The following is a 20394-nucleotide window of genomic DNA, read 5'->3' on the forward strand; positions in this document are numbered from 1 at the left end:
CACAATACAGTTGGCCACACTGATGCTCTGTGCCAAATATCAGGGAGTTGCCCCATGTGGTTCTTGAGAAAACTGTGACAGAAATTTTTTGTGACGACGACGACTTCAAGACAATGGTAATAACCATAAGTAATTATCTGTTGGGTTTACTGCTTATAGTCTTGTTGTCTTTTTATATATCCAATTTACTGTTTCTCAAGAAAAATCATAATTAGTGCTGTTCTGAAATCACATATACTGTCCTTCAGTATGGGAATTACAAATACTGTCCTTTTGTACATAAAAATACTGTCCTTCAGTTAATCATAAAATAAAATCTTCAGCAAAAATTTTTTTTGCTGTAAAAAATTCTAAGTCCCGGCAAACAGGAAGTTGATAAGCGACAGATTCGAAAATGTCTTACACAATACAGTTGGCCACACTGATGCTCTGTGCCAAATATCAGGGAGTTGCCCCATGTGGTTCTTGAGAAAACTGTGACAGAAATTTTTTTGCTGTAAAAAATTCTAAGTCCCGGCAAACAGGAAGTTGATAAGCGACAGATTCGAAAATGTCTTACACAATACAGTTGGCCACACTGATGCTCTGTGCCAAATATCAGGGAGTTGCCCCATGTGGTTCTTGAGAAAACTGTGACAGAAATTTTTTGTGACGACGACGACGCAGGATGATGCAAGACGACGGATAGTGATCCCTATATGTTGCCACTGCGTGTAACGCAGGCGACACAATAATGATATTGCAAAAACTTTGTTTACAATGATTTAAAGTTTCACTTGACACACAATCTTTTATAACATTGCATCAACTTTTAATTCATAGATATTGTATTCCTTTTGAATAAAAAGTCAGTATGGAATTCAACATTTATTCTGAATACTTGATATGTTTCACAATGTTAGTTTCGTATTCAGTAACAAACAACATGTCATTGTTGTCTGTACTGAGATCATATGGTTGTTGTAAGTTACAGTTGTTTATGTACCAGAGGAACTGTCCGTTCTGATCAATGATATGTATAACGTGGTTATCACGGTCAGCAATCAGGATGTGACACATGCTGTCTGTGGTCACACCACCTGGAATAAAAGATTTCTTTAATTGGAGATTTCCATTATAGCTGAATCGGAACTTGCCTCCCTTGTCAACCACCACTACTGCCCTTGTATTAGTGTCACTCACAACGATGTCAAGGTTCTTGTTCTCAGTAATAAAGGCTGGATTAGAATCTGTGTCACTGTATTGTATTTCTTGTTTGACTGTAGAACCAGAGTAATGGACTACTTTACTTTGTCCATCATTAGACACCATGGTAACCAGTAAGCCGTCTGTGGAGGTAGTACAGATACCCTGTGGTATCCTGCCCTCTAGTCTAATCAGACATTCTATCTTGCCATTCTTCTGTCTGTTGATGCAGCTATCCCCCCAGTTTGTGTACACCAGATGTCCCTTCCTGGTGATCGTCAGATCTGCTGGATATTTTCCTGACTTCGTGGCGATCTCCTCCAGTAGTGTCCCCTCAGTGTTCATGTGTCTGATGATGTCACTGTCACCACAGACATAAAACTCATCTGTGTTAGGAATACAGCACACTCTGAAAGTGTTACTATAGCCAGTATTGAGAGCTGCTAATACTTCAGGCTTCTCTAATAATTTTTTGTTTGGTTTGTTGACACTGGAGACTGGAGGAATGACTTGCAAGACCTGTCCTGGAATGTCAGTTTTTATTGAGGTAGGAATGACTCCAATAAATTGCTTCAGTGCCTCTTCTGTTAGTTCTCTGGGATTCAATGGTGGGACTGTTAATTCAAATCTGGAGGGAACATTTCTTAATTGCTCGTTCCTCGAAGCGTAACTGGTAAATTTGGATAAATCGTTGGAAGCCAGGATAGAATGGTTTTCATGTATAGCTGATTGTATTGATGATTGTAATTTCTCAAACTCTGATTTCAAAGTTTGAATTGAGTCACCATCTTGTTTTGCTATCTTCTTTGAATCATTCAGATATCTGTTAATAACAATGTCTATAAGTGTATGACATCTTTTGCCGAATTCAGTAATGACTTGTTGTCTTTCTCCATGTTTTTGGAGAACATTTGACAACATTTCTTCTATTTCAGAGAGAATTGATTCAAACACAGGTGCAATGTTACTTTCAAGTTCTTTTGTGTCTTTTTCTATCAGCTGTTTTCTAGAGATGTGGATTTCTGAAATCTGTGACACATCGTGGTTTTCATGAGATCCAGAGGCATGGCATTTCAGACAAATTGGAGAATCACATTTTTCACAGAACATTTTACATTTCTGATTTTGATGTAGTTTACACGGGGTTAGAATGATTTCTAAGATTTTGAATTGGAATGTGACAACATCGTGGCGTATGTTGGGATTTGAGGTCACATGATGTCCTACACAATCCTTACAGAGATTGACGTGGCAAGTGTTACACACAGTTTCTGCTGCAGACTTACTGTCTTTGCCGAGACATAACTGACAATGTTTGACATCTTGTGCTTTGGCCAGTGGAGCTGATGTTGCCATTGCAAACTTCTTGGTGTATGGCTATGAAAGAATTACATTGATTAATCAGTTTCCTGATTTTAATGTGAAAAGATGTAAATAAGGAAATATAGAGTTTAGCATTAAACATTTCCTACATAATCAGTGATTTTCCCCTCCTTTTGAATTGGGAAAAATTAGCGACATTTTCCTTAAATTGGGAAAAATCATTCATAGTAAATTAAAATGGTAAAGATGCATAAAATAATCAAATAACAATTTTTTTGTTTGAGGTTTATTTCAGGTCTGATTTAAGATCATAAAATAAATCATTATTTAACATTAAATAAATATGTATTGGAAGTCACACCTTGTATAAATATTATTTACTTTTTCTAAGAAATACTTTATTGTCTAATATTATAAAGAAAATAATAAATTATTAATTCACCAGCATTTGTACCCATAATCTTGTAAATATTATATTAAATATCAAGTTTCCAGGATGTCTCTTCTGTTTGTATTTTTCGGATTTTAGTAAAACCCTATACTGTTGGTAACTTCCTGTTATTAGCCTGACCCTACATATAATGGTGGTCAAACTGAAAGTGTCAATAATATGGTGTATATGGAAACTATATACTTCACTGCATATCTGCTTATATGGACATACCTCCATTATTTTACATATTCTTTACAAATTAAGCTTTGCATGTACAGTTGTTTGGAGAATAAAATGAAGAAAAAAACATATTTACTCCCATTAAAATGGCTTAAATTCCCTAAATTAGAAATTTGGAAAAACAAATATATAATTGGGGAAAAACAGCTAATTTTTGTGAGGGGAAACAGCCAAATATCGGTGACATTTTGGCCCTCAAAAAAATCACTGACAATCAACAATATTATGAAAGATTTGGAGAGGATGTCTTAGGAGTTATGAAATTGATCACTGTTTGTTATCTTCACCTCTTCTTTTTAATCATTCAATTTGGTAAAAAGTATTGTTTCAATGTTCTCTTACCTCGTTAGTTTAAAGTAATTCCACCCACATGTGACGCCATCAACTTTTGCAGAATCAAATCATTTATCCAGATCTATATGCATGATAGGAACATAGAGTTTTATTTGGAGTCTTTTCCAATAGTTATTGCAAAATAATCTTGGTAAATATAAAATATTTCAAAAGCCTAAAATTATATATGAAGAATCAATGATGTTGATTGAAAATATTGAACCATGCAGTTTAGGCAATAACTGTTTTTATTGATTTCTTTATTATGTTCATTATGTTGTAGATTTCCTTTATTTTTTACAGACATTTTGTATATTTTTGTGAAGAAACAGTTTCATGAAATTGTTGTGAATACTATTATATTGTTATAACCAGTTTTTGTGAAATTTTGATAGTATACTATTCAAGGAAAATTGCAATTTTCTGACGTTAATATATGATTTTGTTTATAAATGTCCCGCATCTTAAAAAAAAGTGATGACTGATATATAAGCATCTCTAAGATTTAACTCCAATAAATGGAAATTGATACACTTAATTTGTACACTTTTATCAGATAATAAAACGAGTATGGAGTTACCTTAAGATAACTAGGAGAACATGGCAGTAATATACAGCGGTAATATATCAAGCATTCAGAAGATAAAACGCCCCCTAAAACATCTAAATAACCTACCTGTCAGAGTTAGCTGTATGCTTTATCTCGAGATAATGATTTTCTTTATACAGGTGCATTTATCTGTCTTCCTATGTATGACATTTGAATTTAAACAGTGTGGTCGGAATCATAAAATGTTTAGTTTACAATATTTGTGAAACAATTTAATTAATGCTTAGTTTTTCATGGATTGTGTAATTATCATTTCTAATCTCATTACAAAATTTCTGAGTGCTCCAAGTCGCATCTGCTATCAGGTCGCAAAATGGCGACCTAGAAATATTTCTAGTCGCCATTATCAAAATTTCTACTCGCCATGGTAAAAGATTTTGTAAATAAGACTTACAAGTTTTTTTTAAAATTTAAATATAGTAAAAAATCACCACCCATGCATACGTTTTGTTTGTTTTATTTTTTTAACTGAATAGAAATGTGCTGTGAAACATGCTGGATGCTAACATTAAGTCAAGTGTTTACTCTGGCAAAAGTTGTATTGCAATGGGCCATCCTGTATATTTAACAGTACGTTTCTGGGGAAGAAAACCCAGCGTTCCACACAAGGATTTGCTTTAAAGTTCTCAATAAGTGGGCCTTCACTGCTTATCATTTTATGCGAATAAGAGCTTCTAGTTTTGTTGGATATTTTGCTGAACAATTAGTACCAGCATCAATAAGAACACTATACAATCTGATTAAAACCAGATCTTCAATCCGCTCCTCTGTTGGCCATGTCGCGACTTGAGCGGATTGAAGATCTGGTTTTAATCAGATTGAAGAACACTACATCCCGAGTTTGATTGTCTTTGAAAATTAACAGCAACAGTTGCCCCTCTCGACTTACTACAGTCATGGACAAAGACATGTAGACTCTTACTGTTACCGTGAATAGTCACACTTCTGATCCATGTTTGAAAGATGTACACTCGGTCGTGGCAAAATAGGACAATTAATGGGTCAGCAGTCCAGAAATGGTGGACGTTGCTGGGTAATACGCAATTTCCGAGTTGCTCAATAGTTCTTTCCATTTGTCTTACGCACAGTGAGACACAAAACATACCATCGTCCACATGCGGTGGGTATACAAATGCTTATCGCTGCCTTGATATATTGCCTTAAGGCCGATTATCAGACATTATGCAACCACCCAAACTACAGGGACACAATATTAGCAAGTTTATTTAGTTATTTGATAATAAAATAGCTCAAACAAAAAATGATAATCACCATTTTTCTTTGATTAAAATATCACTCGTGCAGAAGAGGAAACAAAAAATAATTTAATATTTAATGGCCTTAAATTCATATTATTCTTCATACAATACCATCAGTTTAATGTATACCAACGACTGATATAAACAAAATTTACACTTTCATTACTTTTATCCATATTAACATAGCTAGTCTATAGTATATGTATACATCTTGTACCCACCCAAGCGTTCAACAGAACACTAAACGTACCTCTATCACAGAAGAGCTGATATCTCGGAAGTTGCGTATTGGCCTCACAAATTCTGCAAAACATATTGCCATCTCTGTATATCAACCACGAAAATTCCTTCAGCCATTAGGACTGGGATTCTTCCTTTACTTTTGCATTTCTCTTTAGACACTGCTAGTACGTCATCTTTAGATGCAGAACTTTCTCTGTGTGATTCTTGAATTTCTTTGTTACATGTACTAGGCTGAGGTTTTTGCTTTTTACTATTGATAAATTGAAAGTGCTCTAAACCTTGTTTTCCCTCCATCTTGATTGCTTTGACCGAGACTGAAAAATATTTATTCAGACTTCCGTTCCCGATTCTAAAATTTTACTGGATGCCCAAATTTTCTCCACTCGCGAAAATGTGACTTAATTATAATCTCTAGTCGCAAAGGGGATTTTCTGGTCGCAAAAGCGACCATTTTACTCGGAACTTGGAGCACTGTTTTGTAAGATGTGGTCCATATGTTGTATGCCAAATTCTTCCATTTGAAAATATGTGTTGTTTTGTTTTCTTTTTAACTGAGAATCTATTTGAACAGAAATAAAATATATTAGTTTTCATAACAAAAGAAGTATAGCGCACTTGGTATGCAATTTTGCCTACATAAATACAATTTACTTGAATATCTTTTTTTTTCTTTTTTTACAAATATTCTGGTATACAATGTCAGTTTATACTTGTGTTTACCCAAATTACTCAATAAAGATATCTATATGTTGATAGAATCTTTATTTGATAAGTATAAACATCACCGTGACATGGCCCTCTTGTTGAAAATGGCTGAAATATGAAAAAAATGGTTCTCAAAATTTACCTTGAGATTTAACAGCCTGTCAAATGTGAAACATTTAAACTTGCATGCCTGGGTATAGCCAGTAGCAGGTCGTTCTGTCCCATAGTTGGTCCGTCCCTAGTCGATCCATCCCTAGACGGTCTGTCCCATGGTCGATTCGGCCCATTTTGCTTAGTCGATCCGGCCCCTCCAATTTTTTTTAAATCCAAGATATAATAAATGATTATTACTTAAGAAAAAGGGAAGTTTTTGCATATATATTGCAATTATATAGCTATCAAAATTAGATAACTGCCGAAGTTAGACGTGTAAATAAAATTGTGTATACAACCCTTAACTAGAATGTATATTTTTTGTTTGAAGTGGGATGGTTATGAAAATGTGTGCTCATTAATTATTGTAAAAACATCGTTATTCAACAATGAATAGCAATCAATGTAAATGTGTGTCCCATGAGTGTCCCATGTCCACTGATCATTGTGAAAACACCTTAAACTTTGTCTTTAATATTTTTCTCAGAAAATAAAAATTAAAAAATTAAATCCTCCCACCCGCCCCATACTTTTTACTGACCCTGGATGATAATCTACTAATTGAGTTGAATTGGCCTTATGTACATGTACGTACACTGTCTTTAATTAGTAACAAATGATTATGAAATTTTGATTACTCTGATGACTGAGAAAGGGATCAGTCCATTGTGCTTGGGAATTGTTTATATAATGATATTGCAAAAACTTTGTTTACAATGATAGTTTCACTTAACATACAGTCATTTATAGCATTGCATCAACTTTTTCTCTATAGATATTTAATTTCTTTTGAATTCAAAGTCAGTATGGAATTCAACTTTTATTCTAAATACTGAATTTGTTTCACAATGTTGGTTTCCAATTCAGCAACAATCAACATGTCATTGCTGTCAGTACTGAGACCATGTGGTCGGTGTAAGTTACAGTTGTCTATGTACCTGAGGAACTTTCCATTCTGATCAATGATGTGTATAACGTGGTTATCAAGGTCAGCAATCAGGATGTGACACATATCATCTGTGGTCACACCATGGGGAAAAAAAGATTTCTTTAATTGGAGATTTCCATTATAGCTGAACCTGAACTTGCCTTCCTTATCTACCACCACTACTGTCTTTGTTTTAATGTCACTCACAACGATGTCAAGGTTCTTGTTCTCAGTAATGAAGCCTGGATCAGAATATAAAGGTTTGTCTGTGTCACTGTATTGTATTTCTTGTGTGACTGTAGAACCAGAGTAACGGACTACTTTACTTTGTGTGTAAGCATCAGACGTTATGGTAACCAGTAAGTTGTCTGTGGAGGTACTACAGATGCCCCATGGTATCCAGCCCAATAGTCTGATCAGACGTTCTGTCTTGCCATTCTTCTGTCTGTTGATACTACTATCTCCCCAGACAGTGTACACCAGATGTCCCTCCCTGGTGACCGTCAGATCATTTGGAGATTTTCCTGACTCGGTGGTGATCTCCTCCAGTAGTGTCCCCTCTGTGTTGATGTGTCTGATGATGTTATTGTAACCACAGACATAGAACTGATTTGTGTTAGGAATACAGCATACTCTGTAAATCTCTCTATAGCCTGTATTGAGAGCTGCTAATACTTCAGGCTTCTCTAATAATTTTCTGTTTGGTTTGTTGACACTGGAGACTGGATGACTGACTTGCAAGACCTGTCCTGGAATGTCGGTTTTGATTGAGGTAGGAATGACTCCAATAAATTGACACAGTGCCTCTTCTGTTAGTTCTCTGAGATCCAATGGTGGGACTGTTAATTCAAATCTAGAGGGAACATTTCTTAATTGCTCGTTCCTCGAAGCGTAACTGGTAAATTTGGATAAATCGTTGGAAGCCAGGATAGAATGGTTTTCGTGTATAGCTGATTGTATTGATGATTTTAATTTTTCGAACTCAGATTTCAAAGTTTGAATTGAGTCACCATCTTGTTTTCTTCTCGTCTTTGAATCACTCAGATATCTGTTGATAACAATGTCTACAAGTGTATGGCATCTTTTGCCGAATTCAGTAATGACTTGTTGTCTTTCTCCATGTTCTTTGAGAGCATTTCACAACATTTCTTCTATTTCAGAGAGAATTGATTCAAACACAGGTGCAATGTTACTTTCAAGTTCTTTTGTGTCTTTTTCTATCAGCTGTTTTCTAGAGGTGTGGATTTCTGAAATCTGTGACACGTCGTGGTTTTCATGAGATCCAGAGGCAAGACATTTCAGACAAATCGGAGAATCACATTTTTCACAGAACATTTCACATTTCTGTTCTTGATGTAGTTTACAGTGGGGTGGAATGATTTCTAAGATTTTGAATTGAAGAGTGACAACATCGTGGCGTATGGTGGGATTTGAGGTCATTTGATGTCCTACACAATCCTTACAGAGGTTGACATGGAAGGTGTTACACACGGTTTCTGCTGCAGACTTCCTATCTTTGCCGGGACATAACTGACAGCGTTTTATGTCTTGCGCTCTGGCCAGTGGATCTGATGCTGCCATTGCAAACTTCTTTGTATGACTATGAAAGAATTACATTGAGTAATCAGTTTCCTGATTTTAACGTTAAAAGATGTAATTAAGGAAATATACGGGCTAGCATTAAGCATTTCCTAAACAATCAACAATGTTATGAAAGATTTGGAGAGGATGTCTTAGGAGTTATGAAATTGATCACTGTTTGTTATCTTCACCTCTTCCGTTTTAAGGAAGTTAGCTCCTGATCGAGCTTTTGCTACAACTGAGTATTTACTGGTTCAATACTGATCCCATTGGTGCAAACACATTACACATCTATTGTTGAACCCTATCCAGTTGAAAATTTTTGTGTCAATTCAAATTTTGAAAGAGTTTTGCATGGACTATATTTTGTGGCGGAAGGATTAATTAATCAAAAAGTTCTAAATCTGCGTGATTTTACAGTTTCTGTTTCATCTAATATATCTTCTATTCTTGTACTCCTATACATGTATTTCAGTTTTATGATTCATATGATACAAGTAGTTGAAACTTTGAACTAGCAGAAATATTGTAATTTATTAATTTGTTTGATATATTTTTCCAAACATACCACCATTTCTTAAAAGAGTCTTAATTATTTCACTCAAATTTTGTATAAGAATTCAATATTTTTGCCAATAATTTAAAAATTTGATCTCCAACCCCCTCTTTATAAAATTTCATTTTGAATTTTCAGGCAAGACCTTGAAAATTATTTGAAATTTTAGAAATTGACATTACTCCTAATATGTCTTTTTAAACTCTCGAATTGGATATAATGATTTTTTTCGTATAGTAGAGAGCATATTGTTTTTGTCCTGTCTGTCATTCTGTCTGAAACTTTAACCTTGCTAATAACTTTTGAACAATAAGTGTTAGAGCTTTGTTATTTCACATGAGTATTCCTTGTGACAAGACCTTTCCGTGGGTACCAACATTTTTGACCCCGTGACCTTGGAGTTTGACCTAATTTTTGAAAACTTTAACCTTGCTAATAACTTTTGAACAGTAAGAGATAGAGCTTTGATATTTCACATGAGTATTCCTTGTTACAAGACCTTTCCGTTGGTATTGAACCTTTGACCTTGACATTTGGCCTACTTTTAATTTTTTTTTTTACATTGGTCATAACTTCTAAATGGTAAATATTAGAGCTTTAATATTGTATATGAGCATTTCTTTTGACAAGATATTTCTACTGGTACCAAGATATTTGCCCTTGTAACCTTGGCCATCTTCAGAATTGGCCATTATCGGGGGCATTTGTGTTTCACAAACACATCCTGTTATCAATATTTTCGACAACCAAAACACAAAAGACATGCAATACAATATGCCTAAAAACACATGTAAAACCAACACATACATGTACATGATCAATTTATCGTTTCACACTGAACAAAACTACTTGTTGCTAAATGTACACTAGGTGCCAATAAATAAAGCATGCTATCTCGAATTGGTATGTCTATTGCAATATTTTTGTTAAAATATTTTTTTCGTGTTTGAAAGTTAGATTTTGTGTACATCAACTTACACCTCTTCTTGCACTTCAGTTACTCAAATGAGCACAAAAACAATCATCAGGCTCCTAGCAACAATGGGTCTTGTCTCCTCTTATCATTACATACAAACTTTGTTATTTTTACATGCAGAGATAGATCTATATAGTTGGATAGCCCCCCCCCCCCCCCCCCCCCCCCCCCCCCCCCAATAAAAAACATTGTCATAAATGATAGTGAAAATGTCAAATTTAACTGATGAATGGAACTGAAAAATCAACCCTTGCCATCTTTCTTCTCGAGCTTTGGATCATGTTTTTAATCTACTTGTCAAGAAATAGTTTAGGCAATAAATCAGCCTCCCCCTTTAGATGCTACGTGCCTGATTGTATTACATGCTTTCATTGTGCTTTAATTGTAGGTGTCTGTTGTTTTTAAAACATATTACTATTGAACTTCTTGGTAATAATTGCATAATTTGGACAGAAATAAATGTCAAATACACCTATAACACACACCCCTCTTCCCAAACCCTACAATTTGACAAAGTGCATAGTGCATACTTTAAAAAGGTTTCTCCATAAGATCAAAGAAATTAAACCTTGTTTTTGTCATAGATATTTTACAACCTGTTAAAACTTAGTATACTAAAGAATTTGGTAATGTAAGCTTTAAATTACTATACACTATTTGTTAATACTATTTATGTGAAGCTTAGGACCACAATCATAAGCGCGCCCCCAACTTCCGGTGTAAGGGGAGTAACTGCAAAAATGTAGGCCATTAAAATAGATAAAAACTTTTTGAAATGACAAATTTTAAATGTCAACAGTTTAAAAAAAAAAAGTTAATTCATAAATATGTATAAATTAATTGTGGATATTAGAGAAATCATGTGTAATAGACGTACAGTAGCAGAAATACCAGCATAGGAGTTATTGCCCTTGACAACATTTTCTTAATTACAAAGAATTGATTATCTATGCAAAATATAAACTTTTTCAAAATCAGTAGTTTACCAAATTTTTCATTTTATGCAGTGAATAAAATTCCTCTGAAAGATATATTTCTATCATGTGCAAAGTTTAATTTGATAAGGATTTTTGCAAAAACCTATGGCATCGCACGAGGATCTATTAACCTTAAGTGCAAAAAGGTCATGTTTACAACACTGTAGCTCAAAAACAAGCATTGCAACCCCAGTTTTTCTTCTCAATTTCCTAATTCTCCTTCAACATAGAAATTAAAATTGCACTTCCCAAAAAATTGACATTACTCCAAATGTCAGGTGCAAATTGGCACTTTAAAGTAATTCCACCCACATGTGACACCATAAACTTTTGCAGAATCAATCATTTATCCAGATCTATATGCATGATAGGAACATAAATATTGTTTGAAGTCTTTTCCCATAGTTATTGCAAAAAAATCTTGTTAAACATAAAATATTTCAAAAGCCTAAATTATATATGAATAATCCATGATGTGTTTCAAAATATTCAAAATATTGAACCCAATTAAGGGCAATAACTGTTTTTATTGATTTCTTTATTAAGTTCATTATGTGATCATTTCCTTTATTTTTCACAGACATGTTGGTATATTTTTGTAAAGAAAGAGTTTCATGAAATTGTTTTGAATATTATATCGTTATAAACATTTTTTGTGAAATTTAGATAATACTGTTTAAGGAAATTTGCAATTTTCTGACGTTAATATGTGATTCTGTTTATGTAATGTCCCGCACATCTTAAAAAAGTAATGACCTATATATTTTATTTGATAATTCATTAGACTTAACTCTGATAAATGGAAATAGATACACTTTGTATACATTTATCAGATAATAAAGCGAGTATGGAGTTACCATAAGATAGCAGAAAATGGCAGTATTATGCAGCGGTGTAGATCAAGCATTCAGAAGATAAAGGCCTCTAAAACATCTAAATAACCTACCTGTCAGAGTTAGCTGTATTATACCCCTCTGAAAATACAGCAGGATATCCCAGGAAGTCCCGAGACAAAATCCCAGGATTTATCAGGATTGTCCTGAAAAGTCCTGCTTTTTTGAAACTGAGATTGACAAGGAATTAGAGGGACGGTATTGGCAGTGGGACATTTCAGGACTTTTAAGGATAATTAATCCCCATTGAAAATACAGCAGGATATCCCAGGAAGTCCCAAGACAAAATCCCAGGATTTATCAGGATTGTCCTGAAAAGTCCTGCTTTTTTGAAACTGAGATTGACAAGGAATTAGAGGGACGGTATTGGCAGTGGGACATTTCAGGACTTTTAAGGATAATTTGAACACTTAAATTTGCCTTTTATAGTCCTGCAAAGTCTCACTTAATCCTGCAATCTGAAAGGGGAAAAAGTGGGATTATTCTGGACATGTCTTGGAAAGTCCCAGTAGACAGGACTGGGATTTTGCAGGATTTTATTGGATCTCCCTAAAAATCCTGCTTTTTGAGTTGATGCAGGACTCCTGGAAAGTCCCAATTTATCCTACTAACCTGTTTTGGTCTTTAACCCTACTGTGGAATAAAACTCGAGATCCAGGATATGTGATATCTTTTCTGTAAAAGTGGCAATTAAGAATGAAATTACGAATCAAAATGATAATCTGATAATAAAATTTATTTAACATACATATACATAAATTTCAGCAATACTTATATGAACTTCCAAAGCAAGTACTTTGAAAAGTTCATTTAAATTATGGCTGGGGTGAGCTAAAAAGCACTATTTCTTACGTAAACAAATAATTAAACAAGAGGTCCATGGGCCACATCGCTCACCTTAGTCATCTTGGTCCATATTTAAAGATTTCCCATATACTTGTATGTAAAACTTTTGTCCCTATAATGTGGCCAAAACCTATCCTTGGGGGCCACGATTCAGGGTTGTCACTAGAAAATATTGAAGACGAGTCCCTGTATCATGGTTTGTAAGCAGCTTGAGTCCCATGAAAATTTGACGAGTCCCATGAAAGTTGAATTAAAGAGTCATTTAGATTTTTCCTACACCTTTATTTATACCGAGTGAACACAAGCTAATGTCGTACCTCTGTTCACTTTCATCTTCAACAAATGACAAAAATCAGTTAATTTTCGTCTAGCCCATGCATAACAGTGCAGTGATCACTTTGTACACATGAAATTAAAAGTAATCATTCACGACTCGGTCTCATACAACTAATTGCCCATTGCAAACAGAATTACTTCCCCGAATCCTCTATCATCGTTACAACCCTATTCAGTATTAAACAAAATTTTAATTAAATAATTATTGTGATAAAATAGATTCGTACTAATTTTGTTTGTAAAATGATGTAAAATCTACCAAAGTTTACAAACTACGCTACTTTCAATTCCAATAAAAATGGCTACCGGAAGACAAACATTTATAATTAAATATAGATCCTGATTTGTAAAAAAAAGAAAAAGAAACATATATAAATAACTGCCTGTGAGTGGCAAAATGTTTTTTTACTTTGTATCTAAATTTCAATATTATATTCTAATTTGCACCTAATTGACTGCACTAAACGCACAAGTCGGATTGGGACACTGTGAACTCGGTGGTATCATCTCGGTTCACATTAGAGCGTAACGTTTTACCTAGATTTTTTCCTATGAGTTTTAATTAATACACAAATCAGGGCTTCTAAGTAAAATTATGATTTTTACTCAGAGTCCGAGACACGTCTGCGGGACTCGCCATATCAGACAAACCCCAATGAAATTTCTGTGATCCTATTCTTGCGTTAGTGACAACCCTGTGAATTTTACAAACTTGAGTCTACACTATGTCGGGAAGCTTTCATGTAAATCTCAGCTTTTCTGGCCAAGTGTTTCTTGAGAAGACAATTTTCATAAAGATTTTCCCTGTATATTTGTAAGTAAAACTTTGATCCCCTATCCAACCCCCCCCCCCCCCCCCCCCACCCCCCCCCCCCCCGGTCATTGGTTTTAACAAACTTGAATCTGTACTATGTCAGGAGGCTTTCATGTAAATTTCAGCTTCTCTGTCCCAGTGGTTCCTGAGAAGATTTTTGAATGACCCCACCGTATTTTTGCGATTATCTCCCCTTTGAAGGGGCATGGCCCTTCATTTGAACAAACTTGAAAGCCTTTCACCCAAGGGTGCTTTGTGTCACTTAGTTTGGTTGAAATTGACCCAGTGGTTCTGGAGAAGATGAAAATGTGAAAAGTTTTCGCCGACGACAGACAACGAACAAATTTTGATCAGAAAAGCTCACTTGAACCTTCGGCCCAGGTGAGCTAAAAAAAAATTTTTTAAACAGGTATTATCAAATTGTCCCTCAAGTTGAATTTTGTTTATCTTGATGTCACGGGTAACCTGGTTCAAAGATCTATTTCTTCGACTCGTGGGTGGGGGAAGGTGGCTCCAGACCTAAACAACTTGAGACGGTCTCTCATCTTGTTTCTAACTTCTTTGAGGGCCATCTCTGGATTTTTCTCTGGTACAGAGGCTTAAAAGATAGCATAATGAATTATTTGAGAGGTTGCATAACAGGTTTTGTAAATGAACATCATGCAAAATTTAAAATATCTATGTCTTGAACTTGTATATATGCACCTTCTGCATCGTCTTCCCTTTTATCTAAGCCATCTTTGGTCTCACGGGCGTTTTCCTGTCACACTGCATGATGTCGGTTCATCCACTGAAAACAGTGCCTTATTAAAAGTCACTTGATGATATTCTAAATTCATAACTATCTCTTCAAGTCCATGCTACAATGAAAGAGAACAAGTACTAGATAAAAATATTGGAAACAGGATGATAATTTGTTAAGGTGTGACAATTCCACTAGACTACCAAAAAATTTTTTGAAAAAAGACGAATTATTACAAACCAAAAGTAAAAATACTAACCAGCAACGCCGTGTATTTTGAACAACTAGGCCTATCCCCCAGTTTCTGAGTGTAAGGTGAATCCTATATTCCTATCTGGAATCCATTCCATGCTTGATTGCATACTGATTCTGTTGAATGTTCTCCATCCTTGCGAATATTTCCCTGACTTCGCGCCCAGAAAGGAACATTGAAAAAAAAGCGCTTTGATCACTTGCGTGAACGTCAGGTCGTACACTGACTGACTCGTCCCCAGGTCAACACGTAACCAAAAGACGATCAGTAAAAAGTTATACAATCGACCAGTGGAAACCCAGTGTATAAGACTTCATATATATACATATGATATATTTTATACATGATATATCTTATATCGAATTAGAACGGGGAGAAGAAAAAAACACGACAAGCTTCGTACATTGTACAAGTTGACCGAAACGACATCACCGGAAGTTACAACTTTCAAAGAAGTCATTTATGATTTAAAGATTTGTGAATGGAAATCAATAACATCGGAATGAAAAAGGACTACGGGGTAACGGATGACACTCTGTAAGTACCATATGCTTATTTTGTTTACGTTTGTAAATGATTACATGCATTGGAAAAATACACGCTTGATCGCTGGACCACTCGAAATTCCTCGATACAATCATTCTATTTACAGCTTAACATATCAAAACAAGCTACTCTTTTTTTTAACGTAAACCATTGACTGGTTCGATCTAGATGGAAAGGGTATAATCACCAGAACATTGTATCATTGATATCCATCATTATGATTCTGTTTCGATCAGTTGATCTTGTTCTGTAATTATTACTGCTTCGTAAAATAACTACAAAATACAAAATTTAGCATGGCAAGCTGATTGTATCCATCAGTGATAATTTATTGCTATTTGCACCTCAAAACATTGATGTGTCAAAGAAACTTTTCTAAATATAAAATTTTTAATCAGTGTCTTGAAAATTAAGTTTCTTCATTAATAATTTGTAATTAATTATTATTGCAGGAGATTGAGAACCCAAAAGGTACATGCTGTGCAAGAAAGATGTAAACATGCGAATTCCTAAATGTACTAAATATTAAAACATCAACTGCAATCTTCAGTGGTGACATCCAAAAGTTGATATGCCATTGGTACTTCAAGTGATACGACCGTGACATTGGAAAATCCTTTTAACTTATCATCACTTGAGCCTGAATTGCAATCCTTTTGATACAGACATTTTTTTAAGTTCAGTTTTGAACATTAATGCCGCTGTGTCATCTCTGGAAATGGAAAAGCCTACCACAGAATCTGATGAATTTTTTAACATTCTTTCACAAAAAGGGATCTTCTTTATTTTGAAGAAGGTAGCCCAGGAACTGGAAATCTGTTATCAAAATGATCTTAATAATACACTGGACAATATTCTAACCTTAAAAAAAACATGACAAACCCGATTGAACTCCTGTGATGAAGCATCTCAAAACTCAAATTATGGTAGTCTTTCAAGTGACATTGAGGATTTCAATAGTGCATTTGACAGTAAAGTGATTTTTATTCAAGTTCAGATTGTTGTCATTATAAATTTATAAGAAGTGTTCTCATAGCCAACATTTTTCAAGTCTACTTTTGATGAAATATAGTCTTTTCTATTACAACTTATTATGACATGATTGTTGTTGTATACATAAATGTTCTTATCCACGAATCATTCACTGTTCTTATAGGTTTTTTTTTTAGCCTGAACTATGTAGCAATGACATGTCAAGGTAATCCAGAAAATGTAAAATCTTTTCTTTGATATGACAAGGATTTAATTTTGTAACAATTAATATCTAAAAGTCCTGTAACCCTCATTAAAGTCCTTTATAATCTGACTTTACTGGTTGTAAGATTTTGAGGGTAATTGCAAGACTTCTCTCTTTGCATACTTTTAATACGAAGTCCTGGAAAGCAATGTAAAGTCCTGCATTATCTTGAATGTATCAAGTATGAGATTTTTAGGGAATTTCTGGGACGATGTTTTCGTCTTCATTTTATAATAAAGTCCTGAAAAACACAAGAATGTCCTAGAAAAACCTGCTGCTATGAGAGTGGGACATTGTAAGACATTTAGGTAATAAATATGTCCTAGAAATTCTTGCAAAGTCACTCTTGATGTAAGTGGGATATTCCAGGACAAATGCAGAAACATGAAGTCCTGTATTATCCCACTGCATTAGGACATGGGAGAAGTGGGACTTCACAAGGAAGTCCCAGGATTTCCAGGGATATCCTTCAATTAAGCAAAAAAGTGGGATTTATTTTCAGAGGGGTGTTTTATCTATTGATATTGATTTTCTTTATACAGGTGCATTTATCTGTCTTCCTATAGGACATTTGAATTTAATCAGTGTGATTGGGGTCATAAAGTGTTTAGTTTACAATATTTGTGAAACAATTTAATGAAGAGTTTTTCAAGGATTATGTAATTATCATTTCTAATCTCATTAGAAAATTTTTTCTTTGTGAGATGAGGTCCATATGTTGTATGCTAGATTCTTACATTTGAAAATATGTTTTCTTTTCTTTTCTTTTTATCTGAGAATCTATTTGAAAAGAAATAAAATATTTGAGTTTTCATAACAAAATATATACTCTTGTGTAGCTATGAACAGTTGAATCTGATAAATATAGACAAGCATTTGTGTCCATAAGAAATATATGCCCCAGGAATTGGAGATTTTAAAAGGGACACATAGTTTTTAGGTCACCTGAGTCACTCGGGTGACCTATTGCCATTGGTTTTTGTCTGACGTCATCCATCATCTGTTAACAATTTCAAATTTTTAACTTCTTCTTTAAAGTGTTGTTACCACATTTGGTGTGAAGCATCTCTAAGATAAAAGGGATGTAAATTGTGAAGTTTATGAACTTGCCACCCTTGGGACCTCTGATGGGCGGAACCAAATATGCTAAAAAGGTCATATTTTCAAAAATCTTTTTCTCTACTCCCACATGCACATCTGGGAGAAAAACTAAATGTATGGATATGATATCCATGAAGCCCTCTACTAAAATTGTGAAATTCATGGTGTCCAGGTCCCATGGCAGGGCCAGTATGACCATATAGTGAACATGTATTAAACCTAAGTTAGAAAATCTTCTCTACTTCCATATATATTTGAGAAAAACTAAATGCATGGTTATGATGTCCATGAAGCTCTCTACCTAAATTGTGAAATTCATGGCTTTTGCGTAAGGGATTCAGGCCTTAAAGGCAGGGCCAATAATAATTCACCATATAATGAAAATGGATTAAATCTTAGAACTCTTCTTCTCTACTCCCATATGTATTTGAGATAAACTAAATGCATGATTAAAGCTCTCGATCTACTAAATGGCTCCTGGGTCAGGAATTCAGGTTATTGGGCAGGGCCAATATGGCCACATAATGAAAATGTATAGTATTTAAAAAAGTTTTTCTTCTCTACTTCACAGTCATGGGAGATAGACTAAATGCATGGTTATGATGTCCGTAATATGTCCTTGACTTAAATTGTAAAATTCATGGATCAGGGGTTCGGTTCGGGGGGTAGCAGGCCTTGAAATTAACATATGCCCGTCAGTCTGTGACTGGTTAAAAGTCTGACGGACTGACTGACATTTGTTTTAGTCAGTCCGATGGGACTGGTTAATTTTCCAAAGCATCATTTTGGAAAATATACAAGTTTATGAAATCTTATACACACATTTGGCATGCTTTGATCTGTAGATATCAGACAAATCTGATTCGTAAATATAAATCCAACATTTAAGGGTTACAATATTGTCTGAGGCATATTGAGTTTGAGTTAAATTTCATATTAATAACATTAACGAAATATGTTTAATTATTTTGGGAAAACTGTTGGACTGGTAAATTTTTCTGCAGACTGGTTGAAATTATACCCCTTCAGTCTGGCTGGACTGGGAAATGATCATGGGTTTGAGTCCAGCAGGGATTTTGATTTTTCCCAAATTACTTTGTACTAAAACTGCATTTTTTGGCTAAATAAAATTAATTTTCAAAATATTAATTGTTGTACATATCCTCCACTTTTCATTCACATCAAATTTCTCTGGTGTAGCATCCTTCCTTAATGTTTGAATGTGGGCTTTATAACCAGGTCAGAATTATTAACTCCCATGCTCAAATTTCATCCAGTTAGAATATCAATTTTAGGGGACGTTTGATGATTCAAGAGAACTGGAGGAGAGGAAGATGTACAAACATGGGCATTATGAGTGGTCAAAATCTCCCAAAGAGTTACATGTACACGACAGGCCGGTGTCTGCTCCAATGATAATCCAGGAACAGGAAGAGCTGGAGGAGGCAGATATCTTCGAGCATGCTCACACCAACGTCCATAATAGCGACGAAGTGTACAGCATTACTCGCTCAGATCAGGGGGACCAAAAGACTGAACCGGTCAAGGAATCAAAGTTCAGGACTGAACCGGTCAATGAGTCAAAGTTCAGGACTGAATTGGTGAAAGAATCAAAGTTCAAGACTGAACCAGTGACAGATTTAAAGGTCAAAAATGAACCAGTGAAGGAGTCAAAGTTCACGGTATGGTTTTATTATTCCCCCCCCCCCCCCCCCCCCCCCCCCATAAAGATTTATGAATAAATTGTGAAATTTTTAGAAGTCTTCATTGGCAAAAATGTAAATCATTATTTAGTAACCCAGATCATTTCTATCTCAAAATAAGTATCATGCAGTTTTAACTTTGGACATAATATATTCCAAGTTCACAGGAAAGTCACAGAGTTGATGAAGATTCCGAATTTCCGCATTTTTTGCAAAAACTTTACAAATTTAAAGCATGACGTATTTCAGAAAATATAAAGCACACACTTACCTATCTGCCAAACATGTACATATTTTGTACACCCGTATCTGCGGTGACTTTAGTATAAAAATGGTACATAGATATAATGTAGACGTGCTCCATGTTTTTTAAAGCAAAATTATGAAATGTATGCTAATTAAATAGTTACATGAGCCTTTT

The 20394-nt window shown here is 34.7% G+C and overlaps 2 protein-coding genes and 1 long non-coding RNA gene across 15 annotated transcripts in view; 2 read left to right on the forward strand and 1 right to left on the reverse strand.

Moving 5' to 3' along the window:
- The window catches only part of LOC125674387 (inositol hexakisphosphate and diphosphoinositol-pentakisphosphate kinase 2-like), a 120104-nt gene that overhangs the window by 79166 nt on the left and 20544 nt on the right, over positions 1-20394 (forward strand). For all 12 annotated transcript variants that reach the window (XM_056160032.1, XM_048911521.2, XM_056160038.1 and 9 more), the window contains one exon: positions 19566-19952. In XM_056160032.1, the coding sequence (XP_056016007.1) occupies positions 19566-19952 (387 nt within the window). The remainder of the gene's footprint in view (positions 1-19565; positions 19953-20394) is intronic.
- On the reverse strand, positions 858-12418 carry LOC125674391 (uncharacterized). Of its 2 annotated transcripts, XM_048911527.2 has the most exons (5): positions 12360-12418; positions 6474-9012; positions 5634-6185; positions 3524-3596; positions 858-2562 (listed from the first exon to the last, which is right to left on the reverse strand). In XM_048911527.2, the coding sequence occupies exon 5, from the start codon at positions 2539-2541 to the stop codon at positions 868-870; it is 1674 nt and encodes a 557-aa protein (XP_048767484.2). In that variant the 5' UTR covers positions 2542-2562; positions 3524-3596; positions 5634-6185; positions 6474-9012; positions 12360-12418; the 3' UTR covers positions 858-867. The 2 variants fall into 2 exon arrangements, with proteins under 2 accessions (XP_048767484.2, XP_056016021.1); XM_056160046.1 differs by lacking the exons at positions 5634-6185; positions 6474-9012; positions 12360-12418 and adding an exon at positions 4095-4306.
- Positions 15785-17238, forward strand: LOC130053227 (uncharacterized). Its single transcript, XR_008801754.1, has 2 exons — positions 15785-15923; positions 16385-17238. It is a non-coding gene; the product is annotated as an uncharacterized LOC130053227 (long non-coding RNA).

This window comes from Ostrea edulis, chromosome 3 (genome assembly GCF_947568905.1).
Source record: "Ostrea edulis chromosome 3, xbOstEdul1.1, whole genome shotgun sequence".
NCBI lineage: Eukaryota > Metazoa > Mollusca > Bivalvia > Ostreida > Ostreidae > Ostrea > Ostrea edulis.

Excerpts from the sequence above, each read along its gene's own strand:
- LOC125674391 (XM_048911527.2), bottom strand. The coding sequence starts at position 2,541 with ATGGCAACATCAGCTCCACTGGCCAAAGCACAAGATGTCAAACATTGT.